Source organism: Euprymna scolopes, chromosome 10 (genome assembly GCF_053919585.1).
Source record: "Euprymna scolopes isolate OS-2025 chromosome 10, ASM5391958v1, whole genome shotgun sequence".
In the NCBI taxonomy this organism is placed as follows: Eukaryota; Metazoa; Mollusca; class Cephalopoda; order Sepiida; family Sepiolidae; genus Euprymna; species Euprymna scolopes.
This window is the reverse complement of record NC_136491.1, coordinates 67,591,406-67,607,855: the sequence shown is the minus strand read 5'-3', so window position 1 is coordinate 67,607,855 and position 16,450 is coordinate 67,591,406. Positions and strand designations below refer to the sequence as shown.

General features: G+C 33.9%; 1 protein-coding gene across 3 annotated transcripts in view; it reads right to left on the bottom strand.

Moving 5' to 3' along the window:
- Positions 1 to 2,568: 2,568 nt before the first annotated feature.
- The window catches only part of LOC145286045 (phosphatidylinositol polyphosphate 5-phosphatase type IV-like), a 56,184-nt gene continuing 42,302 nt past the window's right edge, over positions 2,569 to 16,450 (bottom strand). For all 3 annotated transcript variants that reach the window (XM_080134677.1, XM_080134676.1, XM_080134675.1), the window contains exons 11-12: positions 14,664 to 14,710; positions 2,569 to 2,665 (exon numbers count right to left, since the gene is read on the bottom strand). In XM_080134677.1, coding sequence (XP_079990803.1) covers positions 2,589 to 2,665; positions 14,664 to 14,710 — 124 coding nt within the window. In that variant the 3' untranslated portion in view covers positions 2,569 to 2,588. The remainder of the gene's footprint in view (positions 2,666 to 14,663; positions 14,711 to 16,450) is intronic.

The window sequence follows — 16,450 nt, the reverse complement described above, 5'->3', positions numbered from 1 at the left end:
TTGTATTTGTTGTTTTTTTTTGCGTAGATATTTTTTGTTACAAAATAAAAACAGAACATTAAATAGCTAGAAAGAATTCATCATGTTTTGGTTCTTCAATTTAAGTGATGAAACTTTACACAACAACCAAAAAAGTATGTAAAGAAAATATCTGATATTACTTTAACAGTGAAAGCAAAGAAATTTCTTCTCTGAAAATATTGTAAACACTAAACAAAAAAGTAATGTTGAATAATCATAACATTATTTTTTTTCTTATTTTTGTCTTCGCAAAACTATTTCAAATGATACAACACAAAAAAATTTAGTGATTTTACCATTTGTCTTCGCAAAACTATTTCAAATGATACAACACAAAAAAATTTAGTGATTTTACCATTTGTTTTCGCAAAACTATTTCAAATGATACAACACAAAAAAATTTAGTGATTTTACCATTTGTCTTAGCAAAACTATTTCAAATGATACAACACAAAAAAATTTAGTGATTTTACCATTTGTCTTAGCAAAACTATTTCAAATGATACAACACAAAAAAATTTAGTGATTTTACCATTTGTCTTAGCAAAACTATTTCAAATGATACAACACAAAAAAATTTAGTGATTTTACCATTTGTCTTAGCAAAACTATTTCAAATGATACAACACAAAAAAATTTAGTGATTTTACCATTTGTCTTAGCAAAACTATTTCAAATGATACAACACAAAAAAATTTAGTGATTTTACCATTTGTCTTAGCAAAACTATTTCAAATGATACAACACAAAAAAATTTAGTGATTTTACCATTTGTCTTCGCAAAACTATTTCAAATGATACAACACAAAAAAATTTAGTGATTTTACCATTTGTCTTAGCAAAACTATTTCAAATGATACAACACAAAAAAATTTAGTGATTTTACCATTTGTCTTAGCAAAACTATTTCAAATGATACAACACAAAAAAATTTAGTGATTTTACCATTTGTCTTAGCAAAACTATTTCAAATGATACAACACAAAAAAATTTAGTGATTTTACCATTTGTCTTAGCAAAACTATTTCAAATGATACAACACAAAAAAATTTAGTGATTAAAAAGCAGCCAAGATTATCAAAACCAGGATGGAATTCGTGGGAAAAAAACCTGGAAGTGATAATTCTCTTAGTTATCTAAAAAGGGAGGAGATAAGATAAATTTTAATTTATATACATAAGTAACCTTTTCTGTCTGTGTGAAGAAACAGTCGCTACTAAAGTTCTGTTAATTTTTGGTCTACTGATTTAAAACTTGATAGATTTGGATCTGTGGAACAAATTCGATTTGATTTTTAGCTGATCAGATTAGCTGCTAAAAGGGCAAAATTGAAAAAAATTGGAACATGGCAGCTATAAATCAACTAAACATATAAGTTCAATACGTGCACAAATATATATTTATATCTTTAACAACATTATTTTTTTAAGTTTTTGTATATGTATGGATTTAGGTCAGACGATAACAAATAAGGCTGGAAGCCTATGTTTTGGTTTTGATTGTAGCTGATGATTCTTTAGTCATATATATATATATTTTAAACTTGTAATCACTACTATATATTGGGTACAATATAATAATCAATAGAGAATTGGTTCTATAACAATAAATCTGAAATCTGCATAAATCAAAATATCACATTGAAGTGTATTTTATGCCCAGGCAATGCCGGGCGGTCTACTAGTATATATATATACTAGCATGGGTACCCAGCGTTGCCTGGGTTGACATGAAGTTCCATTTGAAACACATCTGTATACTAATTATTTTCATCATGGGCAACGTGGATACCCTCACAACAAAAATAAAAGAATGGATGAAAACATGTAAATGTAATCGCCCAAAAAAGAAGAAGTATGTGATACCCTCTCCACTAGATATTTTGTCAGAAGGGCTACAAAGAGAAGAAGCTATTCTCCGGATATTGAGCACAGGAAAGACCCCCCCCCCCCAAAAAAAAATAGTTAAAAATATATCATTACAAATTTTGTATCAATAAAAATAGCAGCGAATGCCCGTGCGATTGCAAAAATAAAAGATCTACCAAAAATTAATTCCAAAAACAAATGAAATTTTTCGTTATTTTATATTTCTAATGTAATCCCCCTCCCCCTCCAAATGAATTTGTCATATTTTGGGGTTCGTTCTGTTTATAAACATATATAAAATAACTTCTCCACCTTGCTTTATAATTATATTAATCCAAAATAAAATATCGATTGTGTTAAATATAAAAATTGATTAGCTTTTTTCAGACTAATGTTTGCCATAACTGATTGATGAAACAGATTTATTTATGTCTCCTGTATTAAAAAAAAAAGGCTACTTTAAGTTACAAAATAACAGCTGAACACTTGACTATTTCATATATCAGTTTAGACATGAAAATAAATGAGCTTTTTAAGAGTAAAAATAAATAAAAATTTACAGGGACAAGTTAGTTTTACTATTTTTGGTGGAAAGATGTTTTTGAATTTCAAGGCGAAATGTATTTGTGGTAGCAGGCAACCAACTTTTTTTTTTTTAATTTAGCTTTAAAAGTGATGATTTTGTTTTTGGAGTTGTTTTTATTGGATATTACACATAGAACTGGATTTCTGATTGGCTGGCAGGTGCCACTGAACTTGTGCACGTCTCTTGTTGGCTAAAAGAAAAAGAAAATGAATGAAATTCAAATGGCAGAACCATTGGGAGGGGTGATTTTAGTTACAGTAATGAATAAATTCAGAGCTTTTTGTTGTTGATAAATAAAATAGAAAAATAATATTTCATCAAATGCACAGCAAACATGCGTAAAACTTCTGATAATATTTTTTGACCTAACACAATAATGGACACATATTGTCAATGCTCTCTGCAATTCATGCGAATGTATAAATAGCTTCGGCTTTCTTTTTCGTTTTTTCATACATACAAGGTGTTCAGAACAAATTCAACTCTTTTTGAAAAGAAAAGAAAATATGTAGATATTTAGATATTGGGTTGAAGAATAAGTTCATAACATTTTATATTTTCTTTTTTTAATGTCTTTTTGCTTTTCAACAAAATGTATATTTATTCGATAGATTTTTTCTTGCCGTACAAAACTGTGCTAATCATCTTTTTGGCTAATTTCAATTTTTATTACATTTTAGGCTTAGAAATGGAATATCCAAGAATGACTTGCCTCACAAAGGAAGACCTTCTAAAGTCAAAGGAAAGCATCTCAAAATACTTTTGAAGGATACAATCACCAAACAAGTTGTAAATTGGCTAAAAAAATCAACTGCAATCACAAAATAATTCTCAATCATCTTCATTCAAAAGCAAAACACAAAAAAGAAATATAAAAACACTACAAACTTATTCCCCAACCCAATATATTCTCAGAATTCAAAGTCCATTTCTTAAGGGATATTTTGCAAAATAAAGTTCACTTAAAGAAGCTTTCACTACGGTCTGTAGAGGGGATCTGAACTTGGAGCATGCAGCACTCATACTTTTAGATATGCTTGTACGGTTTGATCCTGACAATCAGCTTGTTCTTGGTGCTGCAGACGGTATGGTTGGCAGACGGGTTAGGGTTGGTGTCTTTCTCTGATCCACATGTAATAGTACATGGGGTTGCAATCAAACAAGTTGAGGAACTTGTGAAGTCATCGAAGTTCAAATTTGTTCTGAACATCCTGGTTATTGATTATTGATTTAAAAATCAATGCTTATTAGAACATTGTCTAAAAACTCAACCTTTTTATTTCATTCTTGTAACTACTTACATTATTCTCTTCTGGTCACATTGTTCATCACTAATAGATAAATATTTTCCATATAATCTCATCATTTATTATAATTATAGTTATACTCACCAACCATAAAAACACTTTGGATATTTCAAGATTTCAAGGTAGTTCTATTAAAATAGTCATATTTTAAAAACCAAAACACTTAAAAGTTCTCAAAATACCACCATTTTATTCAGAAATGAATATCATTTCACATGCTTTAATAAATAATAATCTAAATGATGATAAAAATGTTAACACTGTGATACTATAAAGTGGCCCTGGGGTGGATTTGAGCCACTAAGTGCTGAGAGGGGGGGGATTGACAAAGGAAGAGGAAATAGCTTAGAATAAACAAAGAAATCGGAAATATCCTACAATCAACAATAGATAGGAAATAGCAAACAATAACAATAGAAACCTACTGATAAAACAGGGAAGGGCAGCTTCCGGAAGCCAGGGTGGGGTGGGCGACCTGAGAGACCAAGACAGAGGAGACAGGCAGTTGAGATCTAGATGCGCTAGACGATGGATGGGAGTTGATAACGACTACAGTTGAACAGTTATAGAGTTGACGGTGAAATAGAGTCGTGGACAATTTTAGAGTTGACTGTGAAACAGAGATAGACAAATGTAACATGAATAGGACGGGGAGAAGACACACACACACACAAAAGTCCAACAGTCAATTTATATGTGAACATTGGCGTTTGTGTTTTTCCTTTCTTTGTTCATATTTGTATTTTGTGAACCGCGTGTGTTCTCATCGACAGTCGCCAACGGGAAAAGGACGATCCGGCTATAAGAGGAATAGTCGAACGAAAAATCCACGGTACACGACGTTGGGAGTCGGTGATCTGTCGTGGGGCACACATTGGGGTTACAAACACTATGAAACGGCCATTTTGTGTCAGTTTTTTTTATTCCCCGTGTTGCTTAGAAGCTCAGTACCAATCCCTGAAGAAATTCCTCATGAAATTTAGACAACAATTAGAAAAAAACATCAGTCTGACTTATTGTCAGAATATGAAATAAACTAGTCCATTCGTTACTTGTTGTCATAAAAATAAAACTTCAACATGACATATTTTGAACATTTTTTTTCTAAACATTTTTTATAACACAAGTACTAAGTACATTAATGTTTTTATCATTTTTATATGTTAAAAGTTTTATGTTGATTTTTCTTTTGGTACCGTCGGTTTTTACGTAGCCTCTCCCCTATAATATCAAACATTTTTCAGCAAAAGTAAACAATTTCACTTGAATTGATAGTTCAAGCTAGCAGTCGGCTATTAACCTTTTTTTTTTTTTTTTACATAGGGGTCACCACTTATCAAGACCGAAAGGCCACTCAAGGATAAGGGTTAAAGAGTGTAGAGTAGTTAAAAGGACAATATAGTAATCGATAGTAATGGAAGTTTGGTAAATTTGTTAACTTATATGGAACGGCTCATCAGAAACTTGTTCACGTTGGACTTGAAGACAACCATATTATAGACAGCTGGAAAGCAAGAAAACGGAAGACTATTCCACAGGTGTGCAGTTCTAAGAAAGAAGCTTTGATCATGGAATCTACGATTAGGTTTAGGCACAGATAAAGAGTGGGGGGAATTAGTGATAGTGTTTTCAGCTAGACGAGTGTTTCTTGTGAAAGTTTGGCAAGGGTGGGACCATAGATTGAAGCTCAGTCGAACACTTTCCATGAAAATAACGATAAAGCAGAGACAAACTCGCAACATCTCTTCTGTGAGATAGAGGTTGCAGCGAAGAGAAAAGGACATCTCCCACGAGGCCATGAAGTCTATTTTGAACCCTATCAAGGCAGGACAAGTCTTTTCTAGCAGCTCCTGCCCAGATGTGGCAACAGTATTCCATCCTTGGACGTACCTGTCTCTTATATAGATAGAGAATTGTATCAGCAGTGAGATATCTACTGGATCGATAGAAAGATCCCACCATTTTTCCAGCGGCCTTGGCAACAGATTTGATGTACTTATTCCATTTAAGATCAGGAGTAATGGTCAAGCCCAGAAGCCTGTCAAAACTTGAGGCCTCTCCAAGACAAGAGCCATTCATTTTAATTGATGCCAGATGTGGATCAGAATGTTGATGATGTAAAGAGAGAAGCTTGGTTTTAAATGCATTAAAAGTAACCAGCCACTCCTTTTCCCATTGTACCACATGATCAAGATCAGAGGAGAGAAAATCAGAGAGAACTTGGTCATTTACTGTCTTAAATGTGCTACCATAGATGGTAGTGTCATCAGCATAAATGTCTACAAATGATGTAAGGATGTGATTTGGAAGATCATTAATGTAGATCAGGAAAATGGTTGGGCCCAGGAGTTTTGTGACTAACGTTTATTTTGAGAAAAAAGCTTTTCTGTTTAAAATTAATGTAGTTTGTGATTCTTTAAAAAAAACAAAAACACTTCCTTCAAGTAAAATTGGTTTTCAAATATACTTAACTCTCAAACTTTAATTGTAGTAATAAATGACATAGTTACCAATTAAAAAACAAATAAATGGGATTCTATTCTTTTAGGTGATTATGTGTGAATATCCTAAAAAAAAAAACTTAAAAAAAAAAAAGAAAAAAAAAAACGACAACAAAAATAATGTAAAATTTAGAGTAGAGGGGGGGACCATTTTTGCATATAAATTTAATGTATAATGATCCCCATTTCCTGGTTATTATTGTCTTTTAGAGAAGTAGTACTCCAAATTCTCTTGATATTTTTTCAATTTGAGAAGTTAATGTATATATAAAAAATTATGCTACCACTAAATCTAGGTCAGAGTGACAAGCCCACCTCCTAAAAGTGCATCCCTTGAATTTGTTGTATCATTAATCTCGAATCTGAGTTACAAGTTCCACTTTGAAAAGTATTCCTTTAATCCTACCACTAACCCTAAGTCCAAATAGCACCCCTTTGAAAATAAAAACCCTTCCATAACTCTACCACTAAGTCCAAGTGGCTCATTTTGAGGAGCTTGTTCCTTCCAAAATAGAAGTCTGTGGACTGGAACAATGTCTGATTTATCAAGTTTTTCCTTATTTAAAAAAAAATTGCTTTATATAGTTTTATTAAGAAGTTTGATGACTATATATATATATATATATATGAAAAATAAATCTTGATCATGAAAATCAATGAAATAATTGCAAAAGTCCAAGCCAATTGGCCATTTTATATTTGTTTAGAGACCATATGTAAAGGTTAAACCAATGTCGGCTGAAATTTGGGGTCCTTATTCTCTTCTTGGTTCAAACCGTCTTAAAAACAACACATTATCATCTAAAAGAGAAAAAGGGCCCCCACCCCCTAAAAAAACGCACACCATTTGTCTCTCATAGAAAAATAAATTAACTGCTCTAAAACACTAGAATGGCTTGGTTTGTTTGTTTGTTTGTTCTGTTTTACGGCATATCAACCACTTTGGGGTCATTTAATGCCGAAAGGTTCGTTATGTTGTGTTAAATATTGGTTTGTTCTTAAGGTTTTTTTTTGGGGGGGGGGGTCTTTCCTTATATTTTTGAGTATATTTTAGTTTCTTTCAGAAAATTGATAATTTTTGGGGGATCATTCTTGTTTAATATTGTTTTCAGATTTTTTTCTTGGTAATACTTTGTTCGGATTTGTTCAAGGTCAATGCAGTTTGTCAGTATATGGTGTATTGTGTAGGGTTCTTGACACGTTATACAGTTTGGTGTCTCCTCCCCTTTTAGTAGATGTGAGTGAGTGATGTGAATGTGACCTATTCGCAGTCTGGTCATTACTACCTCTTCCTTTCTGGTTAACTTTTTGGTGTCTCTCGTTCCAATATTTGGTGTCATTTGGAATAATTTGTTTTTTGTACATGAGCTCCAGTTTTCTTGCTATTTTCTCTTCAAATATGTGTTTATTTTAGTCTTTAGGTCTGTATAGGGGATTTTTCCACTTATGTGGTTTTGTTGCAGAGTTTCCTTTGCTGCCTTATCTGCTTGTTCATTCATGTAGATGCCGATATGGCTTGGTATCCAGCAAAAGATAATGTTTTTTTTCATGGTTATGGCATCTATTTTGTTTAGCAATTTTGTAATAAGTGGGTTTGTCATTTTTTTTTCTTTTAGAGATATGAGTATTGAAAGTGAGTCAGTAAATATGATATATTTTTGATGGTCATCGTTGGTTATTATATTTAGTGCCAAATCTTTTGATTCGTCAGTGTAAATTTATGTATATTCTTTGTATGTATTCTGGATGGTAAGTAGTTCTTCATGGAAGGTTGATGAGTGGGTTTTCGTTTTGGGATATTTATTTAATTTTAATATTATGTGTGGTTGTTTGATCATCCAGGGTGGAGTTTTTGATTTGTTATATTTATGTATTTTTGTAGTGTCCATTTGGGCTTCTGTGAGAAGGTTTTTTATCCGGAGGCTGTAGGGCTTGATGATATTTTCTTTCTTGTTGAAGAGATGTGTGTATTGTGGGTGGAGGGTACATTGGTATGCAGGATTTGTTGGACATGATACCAGCTTTAGGTAATATTGTAGCGCTAACTTCTGTCGTCTTAGAATCAGTGGAGGCTCATGGGCCTCTATACAGCGGCTTTCTACTGGAGAGGTTCTAAATGCTCCCAAGGCCAATCTTAATCCTTGATGATGGATTGTATTTAGTTCTTTTATGTAGGACTTCCTTGCTGCTCCATAGATGAAGCATCCATAGTCCATTTTAGATCTGATTAGAGTTTGGTATAGTTTCAATAATGTGACTTTGTCTGCACCCCAATCGGTGTGTGCTAGGACTTTGATCAATTGCATTGTCTTTTGGCATTTTGCTTTTAAATATTTTATATGTGGTATGAAGTTTAATTTTTTATCGAATATAATACCTAAATATTTATGTTGGTCGGTGAGTGGGATGTTCTTGTTATCCAGTTTCAGGTTGGGGTCGTGGTGGAATTTTCGTAATTTGCAAAAGTGGATGCATTTAGTTTTTTCCTCTGAGAATGTAAATCCATTTTCTATGGCCCATTTGTTTATTTTATTCAGACAAAGTTGTAGTTTGCGTTCGGCTGTTTGTATGTATTTAGGTTGGTAGTATATAAGTAGGTCGTCCACGTATAGGGCGTTTTCAATTCCTGGGTCTATGTTTTTTATGATATTGTTTATTTTAATGTTGAAGAGGTTGACAGACAGGATACTGCCTTGGGGGACACCCATTTCTTGATCTTTTTGGACTGAATAAGTGTTGTCCATCCGTACTTGGAAGTTTCTATTTGTTAAGAAATTTCTGATAATTTCTGGCATTCTACCCCTAAGTCCTAGTTCATACAGGTCTTTTTGGATTCCGTATTTCCAAGCGGTGTCATACGCCTTTTGCATGTCAAAAAAAATTGCTATTAGATGTTCTTTTTTTGCAAATGCTTCTCTTATGCGTGTTTCCAGTTTTATTAAGTGATCGGTGGGGCTTCTATTTTTCCTGAAACCCGACTGGCTTTCTGTAATTAGATTTTTGCTTTCCAAGTACCAATTTAACCTTTCGTTAATCATTCTTTCAAAAGTTTTGCACAAACAACTAGTTAGTGCAATGGGTCGGTAGTTTGTTGGGTTTGTATGATCTTTTTTTGGTTTGGGTATTGGGATTACTGTTGCCTGCTTCCAGTTTTTTGGAATGTTGTTTGTTATCCATATCTCATTGTAAATTTGTAATAAGTAGTCCAGTGATGGTTTTGGTAGTTTTTTGAGGAATTGATAATGGATCTCGTCGGGGCCGACTGCTGTATCGGGAGATTTGTTTATTGCCTCCTCTAGTTCTGCACTATTGAATAATTGATTGTAGTTTTCTTCATTTTTTGATTTGAAGTTTATTTTTATTTTTTCTTCATTTTTCTTTATAGCTTGGAATTTTTTATTTTGGTTTTTTGATGAGGAGTTCATTGAGAATTGTTCTGCTAATTTATTTGCGATATTTTGTTTGTCGGTAATCTTCGTGTTGTCGCATATAAGGTGTTTAATAGGGTTCTTTGTATTTTTTCCTGCTATTTTTCTGACCATCTCCCATACTTTTTTGGGTTTTGTGTTTTGATTAATTTTTGTTACATAGTCTTTCCACGTGTTCCGTTTTGATTCTTTGATAGTTTTCCGTGCTTTGGCTTTGCTGTTTTTATAGGTGTCCAAATTTTCTTTCGTTGGACTGTTTTTGAATTTCCTTAGGTTTGCACGTCTGGCTCTTATAGCTTCTTTGCATTCTTTATTGTACCAGGGTTTGTTATATTTTGTAGTAGTGGAACTTTTTGGTACGTTCTCCTCGGCTATTGTGAGTAGGGTGTTGCTGAAATATGTGATGTGTTCTAAGTTAGGATTCGCTTCAGGTATTAATCTGTGTTGACATGTATTTTGGAATTTTTCCCAATTTGCCTTTTGTAAATTCCAGCGGGGTGTTTTGTCTTCTAGCTTGGGATTCTCGTTTTCTATTATGATTGGGAAGTGGTCACTTCCGCATGTATCCTTATGTGTTCTCCAGCTATAATCCATGTATATAGTTGGGTCACATAGTGTTATATCGATTGCTGATAGGATTCCCGTTGGTGGGTGCATATATGTATTCTCTTTGTTGTTGAGTAGGCATAGATCATTTTGGTTAATTATTTTTTCTATGGTTTGGCCTCTTTTGTTGTTTTTTTTACTGCCCCACCATATATTGTGACTATTGAAGTCTCCCAAGAGTAGAAAAGGTTTAGGTAGTTGTTTGATTATATTGTTTAATTCTGTTTCGTTTATTGTTTCGTTTGGTGGTATATAGAGTGAACACAGGGTTACTGTTTTGTGTAGTGTTGCAGTTATTGCAACAGCTTGCATATTTGTTTTTAAGTTCACTGTGCTGTGTGGAATGTTTTCGTTTATCAGTATTGATGATCCACCGGTGGCTTTGCATGATAATTTGTTTATGTGGTTGTATATTGAGTAGTGTTTTATGTTGATTTTGTCATTTTCTTTTAAGTGTGTTTCCTGTAGGCAAATTATTGCAGGACATAAGGATTTGATAAGTATTTGTATTTCTTCGATATTAATTTTTAATCCTCTTATGTTCCACTGTAGGATTTTGTTAGTCATGGTTTATATTTTCTTTCTTTTGTTTTGGGTTGTTGGATTCCTCAATCTCCATGACTTCATGGCTTTCGAGGGTTTTTTCTTTTTTTTGTTTGGATCTGGACGTTGATCTGGGTCTTGCTTGGGATGTTGCTGTTTTGGGTTCTTGCTCATTTTTTCCCTCTTGATTGTTTGTGTTTGGTTTCTTTTTTTTTTCCAGGGTGTTTTCGGTTTCCATTTTTCCTAGAATTTGGAATCTATTTTGAATGTCTACTGTTTGGTTTTCTTCTTTTCTGGTTCCTTTGCGGAGGGTACTAGGCGAGTGTTCTTTTGATTTTGGGATGTTTTCGGTTTGTGTGGGTTTTTTGTTAGAGGATTGTGTTTGGTTTTTTGGATCTGGTGAGATTTTACTCTCAATTGTTTGATAGTTATTTCCAAGTACAGCTGGAGTTGATGGCAGTTGCCGTAAGGTGGCCCTCAATGTCTCAACTAGTTCACAAAGTGATTTTATGAGGGTAGAGATTTCCTTTAGTTCAGTGTTTTCTATTGTTTTTAATTGATTTTTGGTTGCACCTGCGTATGATCTAGTTGGTTCTGTTGTGGTGGTCGTTTCAATAATTTTCCTGGCTTCAGGAAAACTTATGTTTTTGGTATATTTGAGTTCATTTATTTTTTTTTCTTTGATCCAGTTTTGGCAGAGCGATGAGTATGCTGGATGGTTCTCTCCACAGTTTGGGCATTTTATATTTCCTTGGCATTCTGTTTCCTGGTGTTCGTTACTGCTACACTTTGGACATACTGCTTTCCTGGTGCAGTATTCTTTGAAGTGGCCAAATTTTTGGCAGTTTAGGCAGCGAAGTGGTCTGGGGATATATGTTTCTACTTTAATATTAATATATCCAATCTTGAGTTCAGTTGGTGGAGTAGGAGTATTAAAAGTTAATATGTATGTGTTGGTATTAATTGTTTGTTCGTTTCTTTTTATTGTAATTCTTTTAGTATCTATGACATTTTGATTTTTTAGGTTTGTTTTTATTTCATCTAGAGAGCAGGTATTTAGTTCTGGACATCTGATGACTCCCTTTGAGGTGTTAAGGGTTTTGTGAGGGTAGGCATTGATGTTTATATCATGGAACTTTGTCCATGTTAAAATTTCTTCGGCACTACTTTTAGTAGTTACTTGTATAAGTAAGGTTCCATTTTTTAATTTTTTTATTTGTTTTGTGTTCAGATTTTTGTTGATAATTCTTTCGATTTTGAATGGGGACATTTTTGTTATTTGTGTGTTATCTTGCGATTCCAAGATTATATACTCTGGAAAGTGTGTGTTTTCATCTTCATCGCTTTCTGGATGGGGCCTTTTAATTTTTTTGGAAGCCATAGAATATTTTTTGTTTTTTCATCATCCTTGCTCCCCACCCTCCTCGGAGCCCTAAATTGGGAGATGGTTGGGGGGAAACCCATTCGCCCAAGCATCTCAGGGATACAATGATGATATACTCAAACAGTGAGTATAGCTGCTTATGACGATTTTTTTCCTTTCCTTGGACCCAGCAAGGTGTAGAAAGAGGTAGTTGTCAATAGCATCAGTTTTCACCATCTGATTGGCCCTTGCCATCGCCTTCTAATGATAGTATGTGTGTTTTTTTTTTTTTATATGAGTATGTGTTTGTGTTTCTCTTTATGGGGGTTTACTATTATTAGGGACTGTCATGACTAGCCGGTTGGTCGGGTCGAGCCTGCCCGACCGCCCGTCTAGCCGAAGTAAGGGCCAAAGTGGAGTGTTGCTAAATCACGGCCATTTGGTTCCAAGGTCGTGAGTTGCTCAGCCACCAGGATCCCGTTCTAAGGCATTACGGGTCGCCACCTACGGCCAACAGGTGGCCCCATTGAGGGACTTTTACTCTCTGCAGGGGGGCAGTCGGTGTATTCTGATACTCCACCAACAGGGTCTGGGAGGGGGGGGGAGATAAAAAAAGGGGGGAGGGAGGGGGGCTGTTGTTTTTGTTTTTGGTTTTGCAGAACAAAATTAAGTTTTACAAAAAAAGATCAGAAAACAAAAAACATCAATGTGGGTGCATTTCGTCTCAGGAAGCCAAAAGACAGCCTGATCTGGTAGCACCAGCTAGAATGGCTTGGAAATAGTGGATTATTTTACATAAAATTAATATGTGAAACTAATATTTAATCTTAAAATAATTGTTTTAGTTTTTCTTTCTTTCTGCCAAGTTTTCAATGTTCACATATAATTACCCCTAGCCCTACCACTAACTTGAAGTTTGAGTAGCAAGCCTCTTCCTACAAAGACCTTAAAAACACACATAATTGTTGAAAAAAAAAGCAAAAAAACTCACAGGATTTGTTTTCTATAAAAAAATAAATATGGTTATCTGCCTTAAAAGATTAGAATAGACCAAAAATCTAAGATTATTCTACATAAAATTTTTACATTTTTTTTTTGTTTATTTCTGCCAAGTTTTTCAGTGTGTTCATTATGTAATTGTCTAAAAAGTGAGAATCACATATTTTGGAGAGGCAGATGGGGGCGTTTTAGCAGGTGTTACTTTTCAATAATACCAAAGAAAGATATTCATTTTTAACAGTCATAATATTAGATTTCAATTTCTTATAAATAAAATGCATTACAATTCAACTTTACGTTTTCCAACTTCTTTTCATGGATACATTGCATTTTTAAAGAATTGCAGCATATTTATGTGCATTTACTGTGGATTATTTGGAAACCATTAATTTCTGGAGATTTTCGGATTCCTTGCACAAAATTACATTTATATAGCAAATTTCATTGCTTTATCTTGCATTTTAACAAAGATATAACATTTTTACTAAAAAGTAGTGTAAAAAAATGGGATAAAAGTTTTAAAGAGGAAAAAATATGCAAACATGCAAGGCACAAAAATAATCATAACTTGCGTGCCTGTGGAACTCTGTTCCGTTTTCCTGCTTTCCAACTGGCTACAATATGGCCGTCTTCAAGTCCAACGTGAACAAATTCTTATTGAACCATCCCCTTAAGTAATCCAATTCACCAAATTTCCACTACTAATGATTACGATGATATTGTCCCATTGACTACTGTGCACTCATTAACACTTATCCTCAAGTGACCCCCAGACTTTGATGTGGTGAATCCTTTGTAAAAAAAATGCCATAAAATTTAAGAGCAAAATTTGGTCACACTATGAACTTACTGATTTACCTTTACATATATATGTATAAGTGATAAGTGTCACAATACATCCGAATAAAGGGAACAGTATGAGATAAAATTTGATAAAAATATATATTTATAATTTATTCTTCTACAAACTTTCTTGGACATCAAATAAATTGATTAAATTATTTTAAATTTCACAATCATTGCAGAGATGGTAAATAGTAACAAAATGTACAACAGTGTCATGCTAAAAGATCTGAACTACGAAAAGCCATCACCCAATATGATAGAGTGTGACATGGTTGGGTTTCACAGAATTAACTGAACAAAGAGCAGTTGATTGTGATGACCAGTATTGCGGATATGGTAACCTTGTCCAATGAGGTGAAAAACGGATGTAATGATCACCTTGCATGAAGGATGACTGACCCATGCATGATGATGACTAGGTGGTTAACCATTCATCTCAAACATACACTCGGCCAATCAGCAACAAGATGGTATGATTTGTAATAAAGAGATTTGGGCTGAAATTGGATGGAGTTGGCATTAACCAAATGTTAACCAACAATAACAGATCAAGTAAAAATGTGAACGAATTTATAGGCTTGAATAAAATACTTACCTTCAATATAAACTTCTTTATTGAATCGACCGGCATCCATTGTTAATCTGTAATGAAAAACAATTTGTAAAGAGAGATTATTACAATGAATCAAGGAAAATATAATAGTTTTTACGTGAAAATAAACATTATAATAATTTAATCAATACAACGTTGAGCCTGGTCAGTACTAAAATGGATGACCATTTGGGAATTCCAGGTGCTATATGTGCCCTCTGCTTATCTCAGCATTGTTTCCAGTTGTCCTGGACTTCTCCTTGCCACTGGACTTAAGCAGTGTGGATTCAGAAGAGATGTGGTTGGAGATTGTGTAACCCTTGCCTCATAATTACATGCACAGCTACTCTTACAGAGGGTATCCATTGTTTTTCGAGACTGAACGGAGGCTTCCTTTCTTTTTTCCTTTCCTATGCTTGATGAATACTCGGTGGATGGTGGCGATCAGTCTGGCTTTGGTGTTGGTGATGTTCCCAACATGTGACCAAATGAAGTAGTCCAACGGTTCCAGGTTGGGGGAGGAGGGGGGCAGTGAGAGAAGGGTACAAAGTGGTAACACTCCTTCTGAAGCCAAGCCTGTGTCTTTTTGAACTTGTGAGCCAGTGCAGAGTCCTGCTGCCACACCCATTGTCTGCCAGCGGCCACCTGATTGCACCAGGGAATCACCACACTCTTCAGCACATCCAGGTACACTTTGGTGTTGACTTTCAAGCTGACTTCGAAGATGTAAGGTGGCATAATGTGGCCCTCACTTGAAACCATACCAAAAACCTGTGGCCAGAAATTGGGTTGAGCTTTGCCCTTAAGCATTGAACTGTCTGGATTTGCATCTTGAGGGTGCTGGAAATGGTCTTGTTGTCATAACTTGGATTGGTAGAAACCATGAGTTGTACAGTAGCACATCTCTGCCCTCACCTGTTGAACATTGTGCCACTTTTAGACATGATAGAAGGCTTCTATTGCTTTTGGGATTTGTGCACAACTAGCCAACTAGTAGATGGTCTGCAACAAAAAAGAAAACTGGTTTTCCTCAAATGGAAATGGAATCATATCATCTTTTCTAGAGCAACAATTTCATCGTTCGATCCTATTCTTAATGCATAGAAAATGAATTTATATATTAATACAATAGCATCTATGTTATTTTGTGTGTCACTCTTACAGCTTTTTTTCTGAGTGACTGGCATTTAATTGTTATGATGTTCCATATCGGGTCATAAATAATTTTACCAAGAATTCTTCACAAGTTTTGGTTTCGACTATAGCTGGAGGAACTCAAATTATATCTTTTTTCTTCATAAGTTTTGGTTTCAGTTTCGATTAACACTGATGTATCCAAGTCATATGGTTATATTTTTAAAATTACAACTTTATAATATGTAAGAATCGATAAAGAATTGACTCTATAATAATATATATGAAGTCTATATAAATTAAAATGTCATATTTAAGCGTATTTGATGCCAGGCATCTCTGCTAGCTTAGATAAATACTTTTGTAGTTTAAACAAAAAAGCTACAATAATATCAGGGCATCTTCATTTACGCTGAACATCCACAGAACGCAAACATCACTATATTATATATAAAAGAGTCCTCTATGGAATTTCCACAGGTCCCGCTAATGCCTATTATTATAATTTAACATATACATTACTTAAACCATAGAAAATAAATACCTATTATTATAATAATTTAATGTATACATTACTTAGCACATAGAAAATAAATACCTATTGTTATAGTAATTTAATCAATACATTTTACTTAATACATAGAAAATTAATACCT